At 38.3% G+C, this 17,761-nt stretch overlaps 1 protein-coding gene across 1 annotated transcript; it reads left to right on the forward strand.

Moving 5' to 3' along the window:
• Positions 1–323: 323 nt before the first annotated feature.
• On the forward strand, positions 324–13,696 carry LOC139154151 (vomeronasal type-2 receptor 26-like). The gene is made up of 7 exons (XM_070728584.1): positions 324–466; positions 4,114–4,405; positions 5,257–6,116; positions 9,428–9,560; positions 9,634–9,861; positions 12,324–12,450; positions 12,792–13,696. The coding sequence occupies exons 1-7, from the start codon at positions 324–326 to the stop codon at positions 13,694–13,696; spliced, it is 2,688 nt and encodes an 895-aa protein (XP_070584685.1).
• Positions 13,697–17,761: the final 4,065 nt, after the last annotated feature.

The raw sequence follows: 17,761 nt of genomic DNA on the forward strand, positions 1-17,761 counted from the left end.
TTAATTAATTACACTAGCTTTTTAGGGGGAAGTAGAGAACCAAGGGAGACTTAATTGTTTAAAATAAACAACACCACGAGGCTCAGGAGGTTGCACTATGAATGACTCAGATGATCATGATTATAATCTATAACTTTAGTTATGCATAAGAATGATAGAGATCCTTTCATTGTTCCAGGCCAAGTGTTGTGATGAAGATGTGGCTGCCCTGTTGTGATTGGAGCCAAATTACTTGGACATTCAAAAGGAGTCACATATTTTGCCATGGTTTTCTACTTTCTCTCCTTGTCTTCCAAGCTTCTTTCATTAAGATCTTTAACTCCATGTGTCGAAACAAACAACATCTGCACCTTACTTCTCCTGCCCACTCCAGTGAAATAGTCATTGGAGAATTTGTGTCTACTCTATATGGTGAATTACCTTTCATACACTTTATGGAAAAGCCAGCAGGATCCTTGAAAGGATGGCAAGTATTCCTTTTTTTAAAAAAACCTTTTTCTGCTTGCAAGGTTTTTTTAAAACATTATTATATTCAAGAGATTCCAGTTAAAGGTTTCCATCTCAGATGAGAATTTAAACTGGCTTTGGCAGGACTCTTATTTATACATGTGTCTTGATTAATGATAATTCAGGTACTGGAATATTGCTGTGATGCCTTGTAAACATGGGTTTTCATATGCTTGTTTCACATATTAATTCATCTGCTGATAGAAACTTAGAAGTCTGACGGCAGAAAAAGACCTCATGGTCCATCAAGTCTGCCCTTATACTATTTTCTGTATTTTATATTAGGATGGATATATGTTTATCCCAGGCATGTTTAAATTCAGTTACTGTGGATTTATCTATCACGTCTGCTGGAAGTTTGTTCCAAGGATCTACTACTCTTTCAGTAAAATAAAATTTTCTCATGTTGCTTTTGATTGTTCCCCCAACTAACTTCAGATTGTGTCCCCTTGTTCTTGTGTTCACTTTCCTATTAAAAATACTTCCCTCCTGGACCTTATTTAACCCTTTAACATATTTAAATGTTTCGATCACGTCCCCCCCTTTTCCTTCTGTCCTCCAGACTATACAGATTGAGTTCATTAAGTCTTTCCTGATACGTTTTATGCTTAAGACCTTCCACCATTCTTGTAGCCCGTCTTTGGACCCATTCAATTTTATCAATATCTTTTTGTAGGTGAGGTCTCCAGAACTGAACACAGTATTCCAAATGTGGTCTCACCAGCGCTCTATATAGTGGGGTCATAATCTCCCTCTTCTTGCTCTCATACCTCTAGCTATGCAGCCAAGCATCCTACTTACTTTCCCTACCGCCTGACTGCACTGTTCACCCATTTTGAGACTGTCAGAAATCACTACCACTAAATCCTTTTCTTCTGAAGTTTTTGCTAACACAGAACTGCCAATACAATACTCAGATTGCGGATTCCTTTTCCCCAAGTGCATTATTTTACATTTGGAAATATTAAACTGCAGTTTCCATTGCTTTGACCATTTATCTAGTAAAGCTAAATCATTTACCTTATTACAGATGCCTCCAGGAATATCAACCCTATTGCACAATTTAGAGTCATCGGCAAATAGGCAAACCTTCCCTACCAAACCTTCCCCTATGTCACTCACAAACATATGAAAAAGAATAGGACCCAGAACAGACCCTTGTGGCACATTGTTTGTAACCTGTCTCTGCTCAGAATACTCGCCATTAACAATAACTCTCTGATGTCTACACTTCAGCCAGCTGCAAATCCATTGAACTATTCAGGGATTAAGTCCAATCTTCACTATTTTATCTATCAGCTCTTTATGTGGAACCATATGAAAGGCTTTGCTGAAGTCCAGATAGGCAATATCCACGGCACCACCTTGATCCAACACCTTTGTGACATAGTCAAAGAAATCAATGAGATTAGTCTGACATGATTTGCCTTTGGTAAAGCCATGCTGATTTGGGTCCAATAAGTTATTGTTTTTTAGGTGCTTATTTATCCTCTTTTTGAGTAGAGTCTCCATCATTTTAACTACAACTGATATTAAGCTCACTGGCCTGTAGTTACCAGCTTCTTCTCTACTGCCCTTCTTGTGGATAGGCATAACACTTGCCATTCTCCAATCCTCAGGAACATATCCTGTTAACAGGGATTGGTTAAACAAATCAGTCAGGGGGGGTAGCAATGACAGATCTGAGCTCTTTAAGAACTCTGGGGTGGATGCCATCTAGACCCATTGCCTTATTTATTTTAATCATTCAAGTTCTTCTAAGACATTGGCTTCTAAGATCACTGGAGATGAATCCATACAGCTGGAAGCAATGCTATATCCCTCTATAGTATTATTTTGTAAGGTGTCTTTTGAGAAAACTGAACAGAAGTAGCTATTGAAATGGTCACTGCAACCTAAATTTTCTCCCACCTTGACCTCTGAAACCCAATTCCCATTCGTAAAAACTAAATCTAGAATATTCTCCCCTCTAGTTGGTGTCTTAACCAGCTGTACCAGAGCTGCTCCTGTAAAGGCCTCTACTATATTCTTACAGTAAGGGCACTGGGGATATTCCAGTCAACATCAGGCATGTTGAAATCACCCATAACCATAATATCTCCCTTTACTGCCATTTGGGTAATTCCATCCACCATCTTGTTGTCATATTCCTCAGATTGCCCTGGAGGCCTATAGATCACCCCAATTCTAATGACAGAACCTTCTTTATTTTGCATGCAAATCCAGAGAGTCTCTAGATCTTTACATGTATTTTGAATTAGTGTTGTTTTTAGACTTTCTTTAACATAAAAGGGCTACTCCACCTCCCCTTCTCTCTATTCTATCCTTCCTACACAGTGTATATCCTGGTGTGGATATTTCCCATTCATTAGAATCCTTAAACCATGTCTCAATTATGGCAACCAGATCCAAATTATCTCATAAGTGAAACTCAAAATTTTAATCGTAATAATATTGTTCCACTTTGGTTTTTTTAAATTTTGTACACAAATGGAAAAAGAAAACCAATCAAAAACATTTAGCATTTTAATACAAGTTATGTTTCTCTTATTGTTTAATGACAGTTAGAATTTTATCACTTATTCCTTGCTTGCCTCCTTGCTTACAGCAGGGTAAGTAGAAATGTAGAAATATTTAAATATATGAATGTAATAAAACCTTACATCTTCAGTACTTGGATTGTCATAAACTATTAGCAAAATCGACCAGTTTCCATCTTTCATTGCTGCCCAATATATGAAACAATCATTTTAATTGTATTAAAACCAAGTTTTAAATTTCTCAAAATATGATGCACAAATGCCCACAGGATCCTTTAGTGCAATTAAAACCTCAGCCCTTCATTCCATGCCTTTCTCACTTCTGGGATATCTTAACTATTGAATTTTAAGAATCAAAGCTTTCTTCAAAGTTTCTTCAATTTTGATTGCCACAATATAAAAAAGGTATTGTGACTCTAGAAAGAGTGCAAATAAGAGCAACCAAGAGAATTAGGGGATTGCAGGCTAAAACATATGAAAAATAGTTGCAGGAATTGGGAATATCTAGTTTAATTTTAAAAAAGGACTAAGGTTGATGTGATAGCAGTGTTTCATTTTCTAAGGCATTGTCACAAGGAATAGGGAGTCAATCGATTCTATTAACTACCTGAATGCAGGACAAGAAGCAATAAATGGAAACTAAACAAAGAGAGAAGCAACCTAGTACTAAGCAGAAATTTCTGACAGTTAGAACAATTAATCTGTACAATGGTTTCCCTCCAGAAGTTCTGAATGCTTCAACACTGGAAGATTTTAAGAAGAGATTGAACTACCAGGTGTCTGAAATGGTATAAGGATTCCTGACTGAGCAACAGTTGGACTATAAGACCTCCAAGGTCGCTTCCAACTCTGTTATTCTGTTTATTATTTTACAAAGAATAATTCTTCTTTTACAAAGAAGTGCTTCAGAACATGAATGCTTTCTTTATTTCTCTAAAATTCATTAAAGCAGTTAGATACATCATTTTAACAATGGAGAAAAGCATTATATCTGTCTAAAATGTCTGCGTAAATCCAATCCTTGTCACATTCTAAGATTACAAAGTAAATGAAATTCTTCTTGCAGGACATTACCTAAAAACTTCCAGCATGTCCTAGCCTTCAGTTTTGCCATTCAGGAGATCAACAGGAATGAGAACTTGTTACCCAACATCACCTTGGTCTCCAAGATATATGAGAATGGTTTTCAGACAGTGAAAGCCTCTGAGAGCCTTTTGACTCTCTTCTTTGTGGAGGGCCGCTGTCAACTCAATTACAGGAAGGAAAAGGACCAAAACATCATGGCTGTCATTGGTGATCTCCCTTCCCAGAACACCATTCAAATGGCTAACATCTTAAATGCCTACAAAATTCCACAGGTAGGTATGTGGGCTCACATAAATGCACAAGGAAGAAACAGTGGTAGTGCTTTTAAATATCCAAGGACAAAATTTAGGGGGAAGCTTTCAAAAGCAGGTAAAGTATTGGGGAATTCATTTGTGGTAGTTTTTATTTATTTATTTTCCCAGAGAAATGCAGTGCATCAATTACTATGGCAATAGCAGTAATTCTAAATAAGCACAAAAAATTACATTTAGTATATAAGAAATGGTGTAGCCCTCATTCCTTTTTTCTTCATTCTTTTCTTCTCCTCCTCTTCCTCCTCTTCCTCCTCCTCTTTAATCACTTCAGGTGTCAAGATACACTTTATGTGATTAAAAAAACCTTCTCGGAGGTTGCCCTGGATATGGCAGGTGCTGACTCTCCTGCAGCAAATGCAGGATAAGTTCCAGATCATGTCGGACCAAATCATTGACAGGATTGATGACATGAGCTGCCGTATTCTTCCACAGTGGAGGAACTGGAAGGAGGAGAAAACAAGGCGGCCATCAGCAAGACTTCAAGCTGCCAATAATCTATTATGGTCACAGTAAAGTGACATTTTTACAAGCCTACACCGGTTTCCAGACACTATTTTTTGTTTATTTTTATTTTTCCAACATCTAGTGTGTAAAAACATTTTTCTACAGCTTTAGAACACAGTTTTTGGAATTGACATGTTCTATACTAATTTCATAAAAACATAATTTGATATCTTGATGAGTAAAAAGAAAAGACCTTCTCATTCACTCTTTTGGCAACCTTAGCCATGTGCTTCCTTCCTTCTTTTGACATGAATGCAAAAACATTATCTAGCCTAAAGTACAACATTATTATTCCCACTCTGCAGCTCAGTTATGGCACTTTTGACCTTGCATTGAGTGATAAACAGCAGTTTCCTTCTTTCTTCTGGATGATTCCTAATGAAAACCTCCAGTATGCTGGGATTATTCAGCTCCTGAAATATTTTGGATGGAATTGGATTGACCTGCTCATCCCAGAAGATGTGACTGGAGAGAGATTTCTCAGAATTCTGACACCAAAATTCATCCAGAGTGATATTTGCATTTCATTAATTCAATTTATTCCAAGATTAGCAAATTATGATCCCAGTACATTACGGAAGAATAATCTGGGTGACATAGGACGTTTCCTATGGTATAGTAAAACCAATGTAATACTTGTTTATGGAGACATACAATCTATGGAAGGTTTACGAGTAATTCTTGAATGCTATGAACTTAGTAACAGGCTCCCAATAAAGAGGGTCTGGATCATAAGCGCTCTGTGGGATGTCACGTCTGTCTTTGAGGCCCAGAAATTCACCCCATTGTCCTTCAATGGCAGCTTGTCTTTTGCCCTACACAGAGAGAGAGTACCAGGCTATCAAGAGTTCTTTGAGAAGCTAAATCCGTATCACTCTAAAGTGCACTTACTACCTGCATTCTGGAGTTCTGCATTTATCTGTTCATTTCCAATAAACACTATACTTGCACCAGGCAAAGGAAAATGCACAGGGAAAGAGGATCTGGGGAGTCTCCCTAGAACTGTTTTTGAAATGGAAATGTCTGGCCAGAGCTACAGTATTTACAATGCTGTGTATGCTGTAGCACATGGTCTCCATGCTATGTATTCATCCAGGAACAGGCAGAAGACAACAGGCAATGGAAATAAGTGGAACGCGCTGAAAGTCCAACCTTGGCAGGTCAGGTTAGTTATGTCACCTTTGAATGGGAACATAGCAAAATAATATAATTATTTCATTTTTTTACAAAATTTACTAAGTATAGCAATAGCACTTAGATTTGTGTACTGCTTTACGGTATATAAATCTACACTGCTTTACTCTCTAAGCAATTTAAAGAGTCAGCATATTGCCCCCAACAATTTGACTTCTCATTTTATCAACCTCAGAAGGAAGGAAGGCTGAGTCAAACCTGACACTTGTGAGATTTGAACTGCCAAATTGCAGTTTGAGCCATATTTGATGGGGACCCTAAGAAGCTAGCTTATTTCCTCCATCGCATGTGGTCGAACATTGGAGAATACGGGCCTATATTCCAAGTGGATTGGCAACTGGTTGACAGAATATCAGAGGGAATGAACGAGGGGGAAGCTGCAGAATGGATTGTGGGGCTATATCATAAGGGAGCTCCTGAGTTGGATGATGTTACTGAGTTTGTTTTTAGATGTTGTGAGCCAAGCAGATGCAGAGACACAGATTGGGTTACTGTAGCAAGCGGGACAGCCAGCAAAAAAGTTGGTGTGGGAATTCAGACATGCTGCCGGGAAATTGAGGGATTTGTTGGAAAGGTTCCTAGTGCTCATGTTCAAAGATGCACTTGACCCAGAGCTAAGAAAGGCATGAAATTTGAGGAGTCCCTTGGAGAATTCCCTCTTACTATGAATTGATGAGAGACTTGAAGTGCTATCAGTATGGTCTGGCAGCCCATAGGGTGTCTGAATGCTTAGCAACAGCACACCCTCTCTCCCGAGAGTAAAGCTTTGTCCAGCCCCTGAAAAGAAGCCAGCAAAAGACCCAGAGCTAGGACACTGGACTATTCAGGTGGTGGAATCCTCTCCCCCAGGGACAAATGTGATCTATCTCTGACAGAAGAGCTCAACCCAAGATGGGACAAGGAGGGCAGTGGAGACGATGACCCAATGATAAGTGAAGCTGTCCACCAATTCCTCCTTTAGGCAAAAATTAAGGTGATAGAGATGGAGAAAGATAGGGAGGTGGATGTTCTGAGAGATACAGGTGTCTCGAGATGCCTAATCAGCAAACCTTAGCCAACCCCATCCGATTTCAATAGGTGGACGGATCACTAATTGGTGTGTGTGTGCCAGTCAGCCTCTTAACTGTGTTAGTAGAACTACAGATGGAGTAGCACTATGAACTCCTCTGGTTTATAGTCACCCCTAAGATGTCAGAAGCCGTGAAACAGGGCCTAGCCTGGTTGGATATATGGATCCCTACCAAAAGGTGAGAAGATGGATACTGAAAGCTAACCCTGCACATTGGCCCCATTCCTCGACCAGAAACTGTGGGAGAAAATGATCACCTCAAGGCGCAGCAGAGGCTCCCTCTGCAGCTGCAGCAAAAGAGGCCATGCCATTGGGCCTCAAAAGTGTGCCACTTGAGTACCGGGACTTGGAAGGGGTGTTTACTAAGGAAGATTGCAATGAGTTCCCCCCTCACTGGCCAACAGACTGCGCAATAGAGTTTGAACTGCAGGTAACTCTCCCAAATCCCAAAATGAACTCCGTGACACCAAAGGAACTAGGAAATTAAGAAAATACATAGATGTGAATTTGGAGAGGGGTTTTAGTCAGCCTGCTAATTCAAGAGTGGCCACCCCAGTACTTTTTTTAAAGGGAAGAAAGATGGGGATACATCTGGTGGTTGATTTTTGGAGCCTTAATGCACTGTGCAGGCAAATATTTACCCCTTTCCCCTCATGAAGGATTTTCTAAATCATTTGTCCAAGGGGAAAATATTCTCCAAACTGAATTTGAGAGAGGCTTATTACTGTATAAGAATAAAGGAGGGGGATGAGTGGAAAACCACTTTTAAATGCCCCTTTTGGAAACTAAGGAGTTTTCAATTCTGAGTCATGCCCTTCAGGCTGCAATGGGCTCCTTGCAGTTTTTATGCAAAACCAGAGTGGTCCATGTGATGGCCTTGTGGGTGTGGGGACAAGAGATGGACTTTAATTTAGGTGGAGAACTATAAGAGAACTGTAGGAACTGCCTACAATTCGTGCCAGAACGACTCTGTTAATAAATTGGAACTTGGAAAAAGGCCAAAGTTTGGACTCTGGTTTATTTTTCAGATGTTAAATGGAACACTGACACTAGACATGATAGAGTTGCTAAATTAGTCCACTAGTAATCATGTAAAAAATATGACATACCTGTATCTGGAAAGTCGTGGGATCACAAAGTAGAAAAAGTTACCGAAAATGAGCCGTTGAAGATCTTGTGGGATTTTCAAATACAGACACATCATCATTTCAAACACAGCATGCCAGATATCACAATTGTCAAGAACCGAGGAGTAAAATTTATTGATATCGCTCTACCGGGAGATGCCAGATTCGAAAAAAAAAGAACTAGAAGAAATTATGAAATATCGCAACCTGGCCATTAAAACTACACTTTTAGGGGCGATACATTTAACAATGTTACCCATTGTCATAAGAAGACTTGGTACCATGTCAAAGAAGTGCACAAAACACATCAAGAAAATGCAGCTTCCTGCAATAACACCAGTGGAATTGCAAAAAAATATGTCCTAATCAAGTATCAGAAGAAGAAGGGAGCAAAACAATGCATGGAAAATGATCAAGGAGAAACCTAGAACTAAGGAGAAATTATTTGACAATTAATTAATTAATTAATTAATTAATTAATTAATTAATTCTTTGAACAATTAATCAGCATGGAATGACTTGCTGCCAGAAGTTGTGGGTGCTTCAACCCAGGAGGTTTTAAATATGAGATAGTATACCATTTGTCTGAAATGTTATAGGGCAGTGATGGCGAACCTATGGCATGGGTGCCACACGTGGCACACGAAGCCATATTTGCTGACATGCGAGCCGTTACCCTAGCTCAGCTCCAACCTGCATATGTGTGCCATGTACCTGATTTTTGGCTCACATAGAGAGCCTCCGGGGGAATGGGGGATGGTGTTTTTACCTTTCCTCAGCTTCAGGGAAGCTTTTGGAGCCTGGGGAGGGTGAAACACGAACCTATGGCCCAACAGAAGTTTGGAAACAGGCTCCAGAGGGCCTCCAGGGGTTGGGGAAGCAGTTTTTGCCCTCCTCAGGTATTGAATTATGGGTGTGGGCACTCACAAATGTGCAATAGCATGCGAGCATGCTCTTTTGGCACCCGAGGAAAAAAAGATTCGCCATCACTTTTATAGGGTTTTTCGCTTGAGCAGAGAGTGGGATTAGAAGAATTCCAAGGTCCCTTCTAATTCTGTTATTATATTATTCTGGGATATTTCTTAGCAATGGTTTTAACCATTATGAAATTCAAATATGCAATATGGCTAAAACAATTACAATTATGCCTCTGAAACATGAAAAAATACTATCAACTCAAATGTTTGATTGTTCATTAAAATTAGTGGAGTATCATTTGGTAAATCACAGCATGGAATTGTATGGTCTATTGCTTGCTATTAGCACCAATTTCTCACTTGTCTCTCTTATAGCTTCGATTATTTCTGAAAAAAATCCATTTCAACAATAGTGCAGGAGAAGAGATAGCTTTCAATGAGAATGGAAACTTGGCAGCAACGTACGATATCATCAACCTGATTACTTTCCCTAATCAGTCTTTTCAGAAGGTTCAGGTTGGACATATAGAACCTCAGAGTTTTGAAAAAGAAGACCTCATCATAAATACAACTGCCATTTTATGGAATCCAAAATATAAGCAGGTGAATTAAACAAACAAACTAAACAGGGGGATATTTTCTCATTTTCTGGAATTTTAAACCAGTAATTTTAGAGTGCTTCCAAGATTTGATATCTTCTTGATGATGTTAGAACTCTTTTTTTATGCTGTAAAAATGAAGAGGTTCTCAATTTTACAGTTACACTTTCAGATTTTAGGGAAAGAGCTCATTGGGATTATGGAAACTTTGGGTTCAATATCTTGTTAAGAGTTTAGTGAGGTGGAAGAAATATTTTATGTAGATATTTGATATATATGTGATACATGTATCACATGTTTTTGCTGTTTCCATGTTTCCAACAGAATATATATATGTTTTTGTAGATTTTCACGGGTACAGGTATGACGGTCTTGGCATATTCGGGTTTCTTTGGGTATATGTATGTAGATTGTTCTGAGTTCGGGTTTTGCCCCGTGTAAAATGACATTCCTTGACGTTCCTTCAATATACCAGGGTGATCCGACATTAAAAAACCAAAAAAAACCCCAAACATATATATATATGTAGATTGTTCTGAGTTCGGGTTTTGCCCTGTGTAATATTTTGCATGTTTATGCGACGTTTCGGTGAAATCACATTCACCATCATCAGGCTGAAGTTTCCAAGCTTCGTGCTGTTGTAATTTTTACATTTTCCATTTTACAACAGCACGAAGCTTGGAAACTTCAGCCTGATGATGGTGAATGTGATTTCACCGAAACGTCGCATAAACATGCAAAATATTACACAGGGCAAAACCCGAACTCAGAACACTCTACATACATATACCCGTGAAAATTTACGAAAACAAATATATGAGGCAGCAGCCATCTTGATCACCGGAACATAGAAACTTTAATAAAACCACTTAGCTTTCGTTAGCGTGCTGCTAACTTCGTCAGAGTATTAAAAATGCCATGGGAGACAATCACCTTTATAAAGCATTATTCAGTCTGCTCATTGCCCGCGTCATAGGGCCACACCCTTCCCTCCCCTCTGCGGCAAGCCTAATTGTGGGCTTGCTCATGCTGGCTAAAGGGGGATCTACCGCTTTTACTCGTGTCTGTTGCCTCTTTCCCTCCCCAAGGGAGGAGGTGGAATTACGAGGCCTAATTGTGGGCTTGCTCATGCTGGCTAAAGGGGGATCTACCGCTTTTACTCGTGTCTGTTGCCTCTTTCCCTCCCCAAGGGAGGAGGTGGAGTTACGAGGCCTAATTGTGGGCTTGCTCATGCTGGCTATATATATATATATATATATATATATATATATATATATATATATATATATATATATATATATATTTCAATTTTTATGCTGCTCTTCTCCTTAGACTCAGAGCAGCTTAACAATAGCACTTTTTAACAGAACCAGCATATTGCCCCCACAATCTGGGTCCTCATTTAACCCACCTTGGAAGGATGGAAGGCTGAGTCAACCTTAAGCCGGTGGTGAGATTTGAACCGCTGAACAGCTTCAGTGGCCTGCAGTACAGCACTATGACATATATATACATATATATATATATGTCACACGTTTTTGCTGAATTTGAAAATTAAGGGAGACTAGGATAGATCTATTTCGGCCTTATTTTGGCCTCATCAGCTAGCCATACCCTCACTGGGACTTGAACCTGCCACCTTTGCCTTGTAAGGCAGAGAATTAACCTCTAGGCTACAGTATCCAATCCCTTCAGCTCTCTACCAGGGAAGGGTTACATATTTTTATGTCGAATCTATATATGAGAGTATATATATATGAGAGAGAGAGAGACAGACAGACAGACATTCCAACTAATAATATTATTAACTTTTTTAGTCAATGTTTCAATCAGGTGAGACGCAAAGCCTGAAAAAGGTGGTCACATCTATTTTCCACTTTTCTGCAGGCACTGCAGCATGTGTACTTTGAAATACATGCGTTGGACTGTTATATTACCCCATCTCATTGTTCATCACAGAACAAAGTTGGCCATCACTAAAGTCCTGTGCTCACCACACTTGCAACACTTTCCTAATTGTCAGATAGTTTTTTTGATAACAGAGAAAGGGAGGCAGCTGAAGCTAGACAATCTGTTTGTTTTGCTTGACTCATCCTGTACATCCTGTGCAAAATCAGGATACTATTCTTGAGTGGTAACATAACACAGGAATCATTGGAAAAGGATATTAAATGCTAAACAGGAATACTTTTTGCTGTCAGCTTAGCAGTTTCAGCATTATACATTATAAATTTAGTTTGTATTTTAAAAAGCTCATAAAAATTAGGGAAACATAGTCTTTTACGAACCCCTTTAGACATCTCAAGTTCCTTTACATAAAGGTTATGAAGTGGTTTGTTATGATTTATTAGAATTGATGAGAAGCTGAGTTTCATTAGGTTTTATTTAAAGAGAATGACTGCTGACTAATTGATTCAAAACTTGATTGTAATTGTTTTAATTACTTACTCTTGCCATTTCCATTAGACACCACCTTCTGCCACCTGTGTAGAAAGCTGCCATCCTGGATACCGTAAATTAATTAGGGAGGGGAAACAGGTTTGCTGCTATGACTGTGTTGAGTGTTCAGAGGGAAGCATTTCCACCATGATTGGTAAGAAGAATAGATCTATATTTCTTTAAAATACATTGCGCTCTAACCAAGTTTGGGTCCTTGAATATAGTTTTAAAGAAAAGCATAGATTGATTGGCATCCTTTATTGGCCTGGTTCTCATTCTTCATTTTTAAGCTAAAAACTTTTCCTTATTTAATTGTCTAATCTCTTGTTCAGGAAACATGGACTATTGAATACAAATAAATGTTAAAAGAATTCTCTGAATGCAAATATTTAAGAAATTTATTCTCTCCAAATCTGCTTCAGGAAGGCATAATTGTTAAGAACTTAATTCAATTCAACTTGTAGAATTTTTAGAGACTTTGTTTATGGTTTTCAGATTCCAATCAATGTGAGAGATGTCCGGAAGAACAATATCCAAATTGGAAACACCATCAATGTATTCCCAAAATTATCATCTACTTATCTTGCAAAGAAATTCTGGGAGAAGTCCTGACTGGCTTTGCTGTTTCTTTTGCTGCCATCACAATTGTAGTGATGGGGACATTCATCATACACCAGAACACTCCCATTGTCAAAGCCAACAATTGGCGTATCACCTGCACCCTGCTTTTCTCGCTCCTGCTGTGTTTTCTTTGCTCCTTCCTCTTCCTTGGTTTTCCAGGGATAGTCACATGTCTCCTTCGACAAGCAGTTTTTGGAGTTGTCTTCTCCATTGCGGTGTCTTGTGTGTTAGCCAAAACCATCACTGTGGTTCTGGCCTTCATGGCCACAAAGCCAGGGAACCGCATGAGGTGGTGGGTGGGGAAAAGGCTGTCCGTCTCAATCATTGTTATTTGCACCCTTATTCAAACAAGCATCTGTGCTGTATGGTTGACTATTTCTCCTCCTTTCCCAGAGTTGGACATGCATTCCCAGATGGGTGAGATCTTAGTGCAATGCAATGAAGGCTCGGAGATCATGTTTTATGTTGTGCTGGGCTACATGTGGCTTCTGGCCCTAATCAGCTTCACAGTGGCCTTCTTTGCCCGGAAGTTGCCCGACACTTTCAATGAAGCCAAGCTCATCACCTTCAGCATGCTGGTCTTCTGCAGTGTTTGGGTGTCCTTTGTGCCCACCTATTTGAGCACCAAGGGAAAATACATGGTGGCTGTGGAAGTCTTCTCTATCTTGGCCTCGAGTGGTGGCTTATTAGGTTGCATCTTCCTGCCCAAATGCTACATCATCATACTGAGACCAGAGTTGAATACGAGAGAGCAGCTAGTTAGGAAAAAGCTAGTGTGATATCATAGGAAGCATGCATGATACCTGAATTTGTATGATTTGTATGAAAAATTTCTGAATAGTGAATGTTATTCAGAAATAATTGTGTGTATTTGAAATTTCTTACATTACGGAGAAGGGTGACATACAAATCTAATAAATTATTATTATTATTATTATTATTATTATTATTATTATTATTATTATTATTATTATTAAGAGCCCTGGTGGGATAGTAAGAAATTTGCATGCAAACTCTTCCTATCGCCTGAACTTCAATTCTGATGGAACTCAAGGTTGGCTCAGTTTTCCAAACTTTGATTTCGGGTCTCACAGACCCAAACAGAAAAGCAAGCAGGGGGTTGGACCTGATGACCTGTGGGTGGAAAAGTATAGTGTCTGAGGGGCTGTCCCTTCAGGACTGGGCAGCATGGAAGTCCAAACAAACAAACAAACAAATGAATAATGAATGAATGAATAAACAAACAAACAAACAAACAAACAAACAAATGTAGCTCAATGGGAATGGAGATTGACTCTTCTTAGCTTTCAAAGCCATGTTAGAGCCCATCTTTAGGAAAGTTCTCTGTACTGAAATATATGGATTGTTATGTGAGTTGTGTTTATGTGGTGTCTTCCTGTTGGCTGATTGGTGTGTTGATGACTATTAGCTGTTGTTTCCTTGTGCTCAACAAGCCTATGCTTCCTAAGTCTTTGTTACAGCTCAAATACAGCTCAGCTGTCTGGAACCCACATTGCATTTTGGACATAAACACTCTAGAAAATGTCCAGAGATACAGAAGTATTGTCAAGATGTTTCCAAACTCTTCACCAAACTGTTGGAAATTTAAAGGAAAAAAATATTGGAAAACAATTAAATCATACCTGGAACAAATAATAAAACAAAACATTCATTTAAAACCAGAATTATTTTTATTAGGAATTTGCAAACTTCCTAACAAAAAAAAGGATAGATATCTTGTTCTCCATATATTAACTGCTGCCAGAATATTGCTGCCCAATATTTCTGCCTAATATTGGAAAAAAGACATAATCCCATCTACTTTACATTTTATAAACAAGGTCCACGAACATGACTTATGAAATCCAAAACAGAGATGAAATGGTCTTCTATAGTGCTTGGGATCAATGGTACAAATGGGTAAAATGATTCAAATACAGTAAAAAGTAAAGGAAACGAAATAAACAAATCCAAAACCACAAAGAACTCACCCCAAATAGGAGAAATATTATATTTCAGATAAGAGATATAGCAAAAAAGAATATTTTTACTTGATTGATGACTATCTGATACATTGTGAAATGTAAAAATAATTAAGATATACAAATATATACATCAAATTTTGAAAAGTCGCAGTTTTAGTAATCAACAGTACAGTTGACAACTCATTTTGTTTATGTGTGTGTAATGTTTTGTTAGTTTCTTACCATTGTTTGTTTTTGTTGCTTTTTTCCCCTTTAATGTATTAAACTAATAAAGATTATTTTATATTTTTAAAAAAGGAAGACGAAGAGCGTGAGCATGCATGCGGGGGGGGGGGTGCATACATGCGCATCCCCCTACACTGAGGGTTCCAGTAGGGCTGCGAATGGCTGCCCTTTACTGGTGGCACAGTGGTTAGAGTGCAATACTGCAGGCTAATTTTGCTGCTTGCAGGCTGTCTGCAATTCGGCAGTTCAAATCTCATCAGGCTCAAGGTCTCCTTTTTTGAAGATGGGGATGACTATTGCTTTTGACCATAGCTTGGGGAGTGTGCTGGTCCTGAAGGATTTTTGGAAGATAATGCTTAGAGGTTCAGCTGTAGCAGAAGAAAGCTTTTAAAGGAAGTATGCACAAAGACTGTCTGGTCTGACTGATAGGGAAGGTTTGAGGTCATGGATTGCTTTTTCATCACAGTCTACAGTGAAGTCGATTTGGGTTAGGTTGCTGAGAGAGTTTGAGGTGTGTATTGGCAACACTGGTAGGAAATATTCTAGGGGTCAGAGTAGGTAAGTTAATTCTCAAGAGCAAAAGTTTCTGAAACTTTTCTATACTTAATAACATGGAAAGTGTAAATAGCCATGGGAAAACAAGTTACATTAAATATCACTATTACAATAGCCCAGGATCACACAAATAACATTTCTTTACAACAGCAAAAACAGGACTTGGAGGAGGTATTAATTGTCTTCTAATTAGCATAATGTATGTGTTCCAGTTCAGTTTGTTTGGCAGTATGAGCACTGCTGGGTGGGGAATTTTTTAAAATAAATGATACACTTTGAAAAGAGCTCTCTCAATTCACCTTCTGCCGTTAACATCTTATAGGTTGACTGAATCAGGGAAAGGGTTCTCTTGGGATATTTTATGCTCCATCTTTTTATGTTTCTTTCAAAAAAAATATTCTTCCTCTTCCTTTTCATTGGACATTCCCCCTTTGTCAAGCCAACCAAATAGTTCCTTGCAAAAGCAACAGCTATATTTTGAATGATTATGTACTTTAACAGATGGGTTGGTAGCGCAAGAGTGCTGGCCTTCAAAATTATTCTGCTGTTCTTTTTCCTTCCTGGTAGTGTCCATGGGAGTTTGAAATCCACTTGCATTCAACCTTCCAAGATTTCAGGGAGGATTAGCACCTCTAGATCTAAAACGATACTTGGGGGATTTGTTTCCTTTCTGTCAATTATTGACCATAAAGAGAGTTTCAAAGATAAGCCATTAATTTTTAAAATGAGAGGGTAAGTATCTCATTCCTCCTTGAACAAAATGCAATTCAAGTACAGAGAAAGATGATGGAATATAAGACAGAGGTAGGTCGTTCTGGTTCACATGTGGCACTGCTCCCCCTTGCTTGCCATATTTTGAGCGTGGTGTCCACTGAGAAGTGACCTTAGGAAATCATAAAATTGGTATCTGCTCATATTATAATAGACTGTCTTAGATTTCTAGAAATTTAAAGATGCATTTTAACATAAAATCTTAGAAAATTGAAATTTTAAAAATGCTCAATACTGTTCTTCCTCTATCTCAACAATAAAATTGCATAGAACTCATGGGAAAGATTCATTTATCTTTGTCTTTTGTCCTATTTCCTAAATCTGTACTACAATTAATCTTCTCATCATTCCCATCACCCATCTCTCCCACAAACGACTCTATGATTGTAACCTTGTGGTTTGTATCCTTACAATTTATATTGACTGATTCCTAATGTGATTTGATTGCTTATATGTACCCGGACTATTAAGTGTTGTGTCTTATGATTCTTGACAAACTTATCTTTTCTTTTATGTACACTGAGAACATGTGCACCAAGACGTATTACTTGTGTGTCCAATCACCCTTGGCCAATAAAATTCTATTCTGTTCCATTTCATTCCATTCAATTCAGTTCTGTTCTACATAGGCAACTGTGGGGGTTTTCATAATATTTAACTGATTGGTGTTAGAAATCAGGCAAACATAATTCTCTCAAGTAACCCTTTAAGAGCAGAATTTTAAAGAGATTATAATTCTAAGCATTTCCTTTCAGAAAAGTCCCGGTTCATAATATTCTCAATAAATTGTTTATTAGCTGACACCACTGGAAGAAGAAAATAATTTGAAAACATTACAGAATTTGGAAATATCATGTGACTTATTTTTAAAGTATTTCATGCTATTCCAATATTATAATTAAGTTAAAAATTTCAATCCAGATTTGTTTGTTTGTTTGTGTGTTTATTTATTTATTTTTTACATTTATAGGCCAATTTTCTTCAGTGGAGTCAGGGCAGCACACAAGATAAAGACAAAACAATTTAAAAACCGAAACATAAAAGAAGTACTAAGACAGTAAAAAACCCAAAAACCCTGAACATTTAAAAAACCATTCAACCAGAAATCATATCTCAAACATACCAAAACAGAAACAGAATAAGAGTTGCAAGGGATCTTGGAGATTGTCTAGTCCAACCCCTGCACAGGCATGTAATCCCAGACCATCTCAGACAAATGGCTGTCCAAACTCTTCTTAAAAACATGCAGTGTTGGATCATTCACAACTTCTGGATTCAAGTTGTTCCACTGATTAATTGTTGACCCCT

The sequence above is a fragment of the Erythrolamprus reginae genome, chromosome Z (assembly GCF_031021105.1).
Source record: "Erythrolamprus reginae isolate rEryReg1 chromosome Z, rEryReg1.hap1, whole genome shotgun sequence".
NCBI classification, from domain to species: domain Eukaryota; kingdom Metazoa; phylum Chordata; class Lepidosauria; order Squamata; family Dipsadidae; genus Erythrolamprus; species Erythrolamprus reginae.

Excerpts from the sequence above, each read along its gene's own strand:
- LOC139154151 (XM_070728584.1), top strand. The coding sequence starts at position 324 with ATGTGTCGAAACAAACAACATCTGCACCTTACTTCTCCTGCCCACTCC. Across the intron at positions 9,862-12,323 it reads GGAATCCAAAATATAAGCAG|ACACCACCTTCTGCCACCTG; the intron begins GTGAATTAAACA and ends CATTTCCATTAG. Across the intron at positions 12,451-12,791 it reads AAGCATTTCCACCATGATTG|ATTCCAATCAATGTGAGAGA; the intron begins GTAAGAAGAATA and ends TATGGTTTTCAG.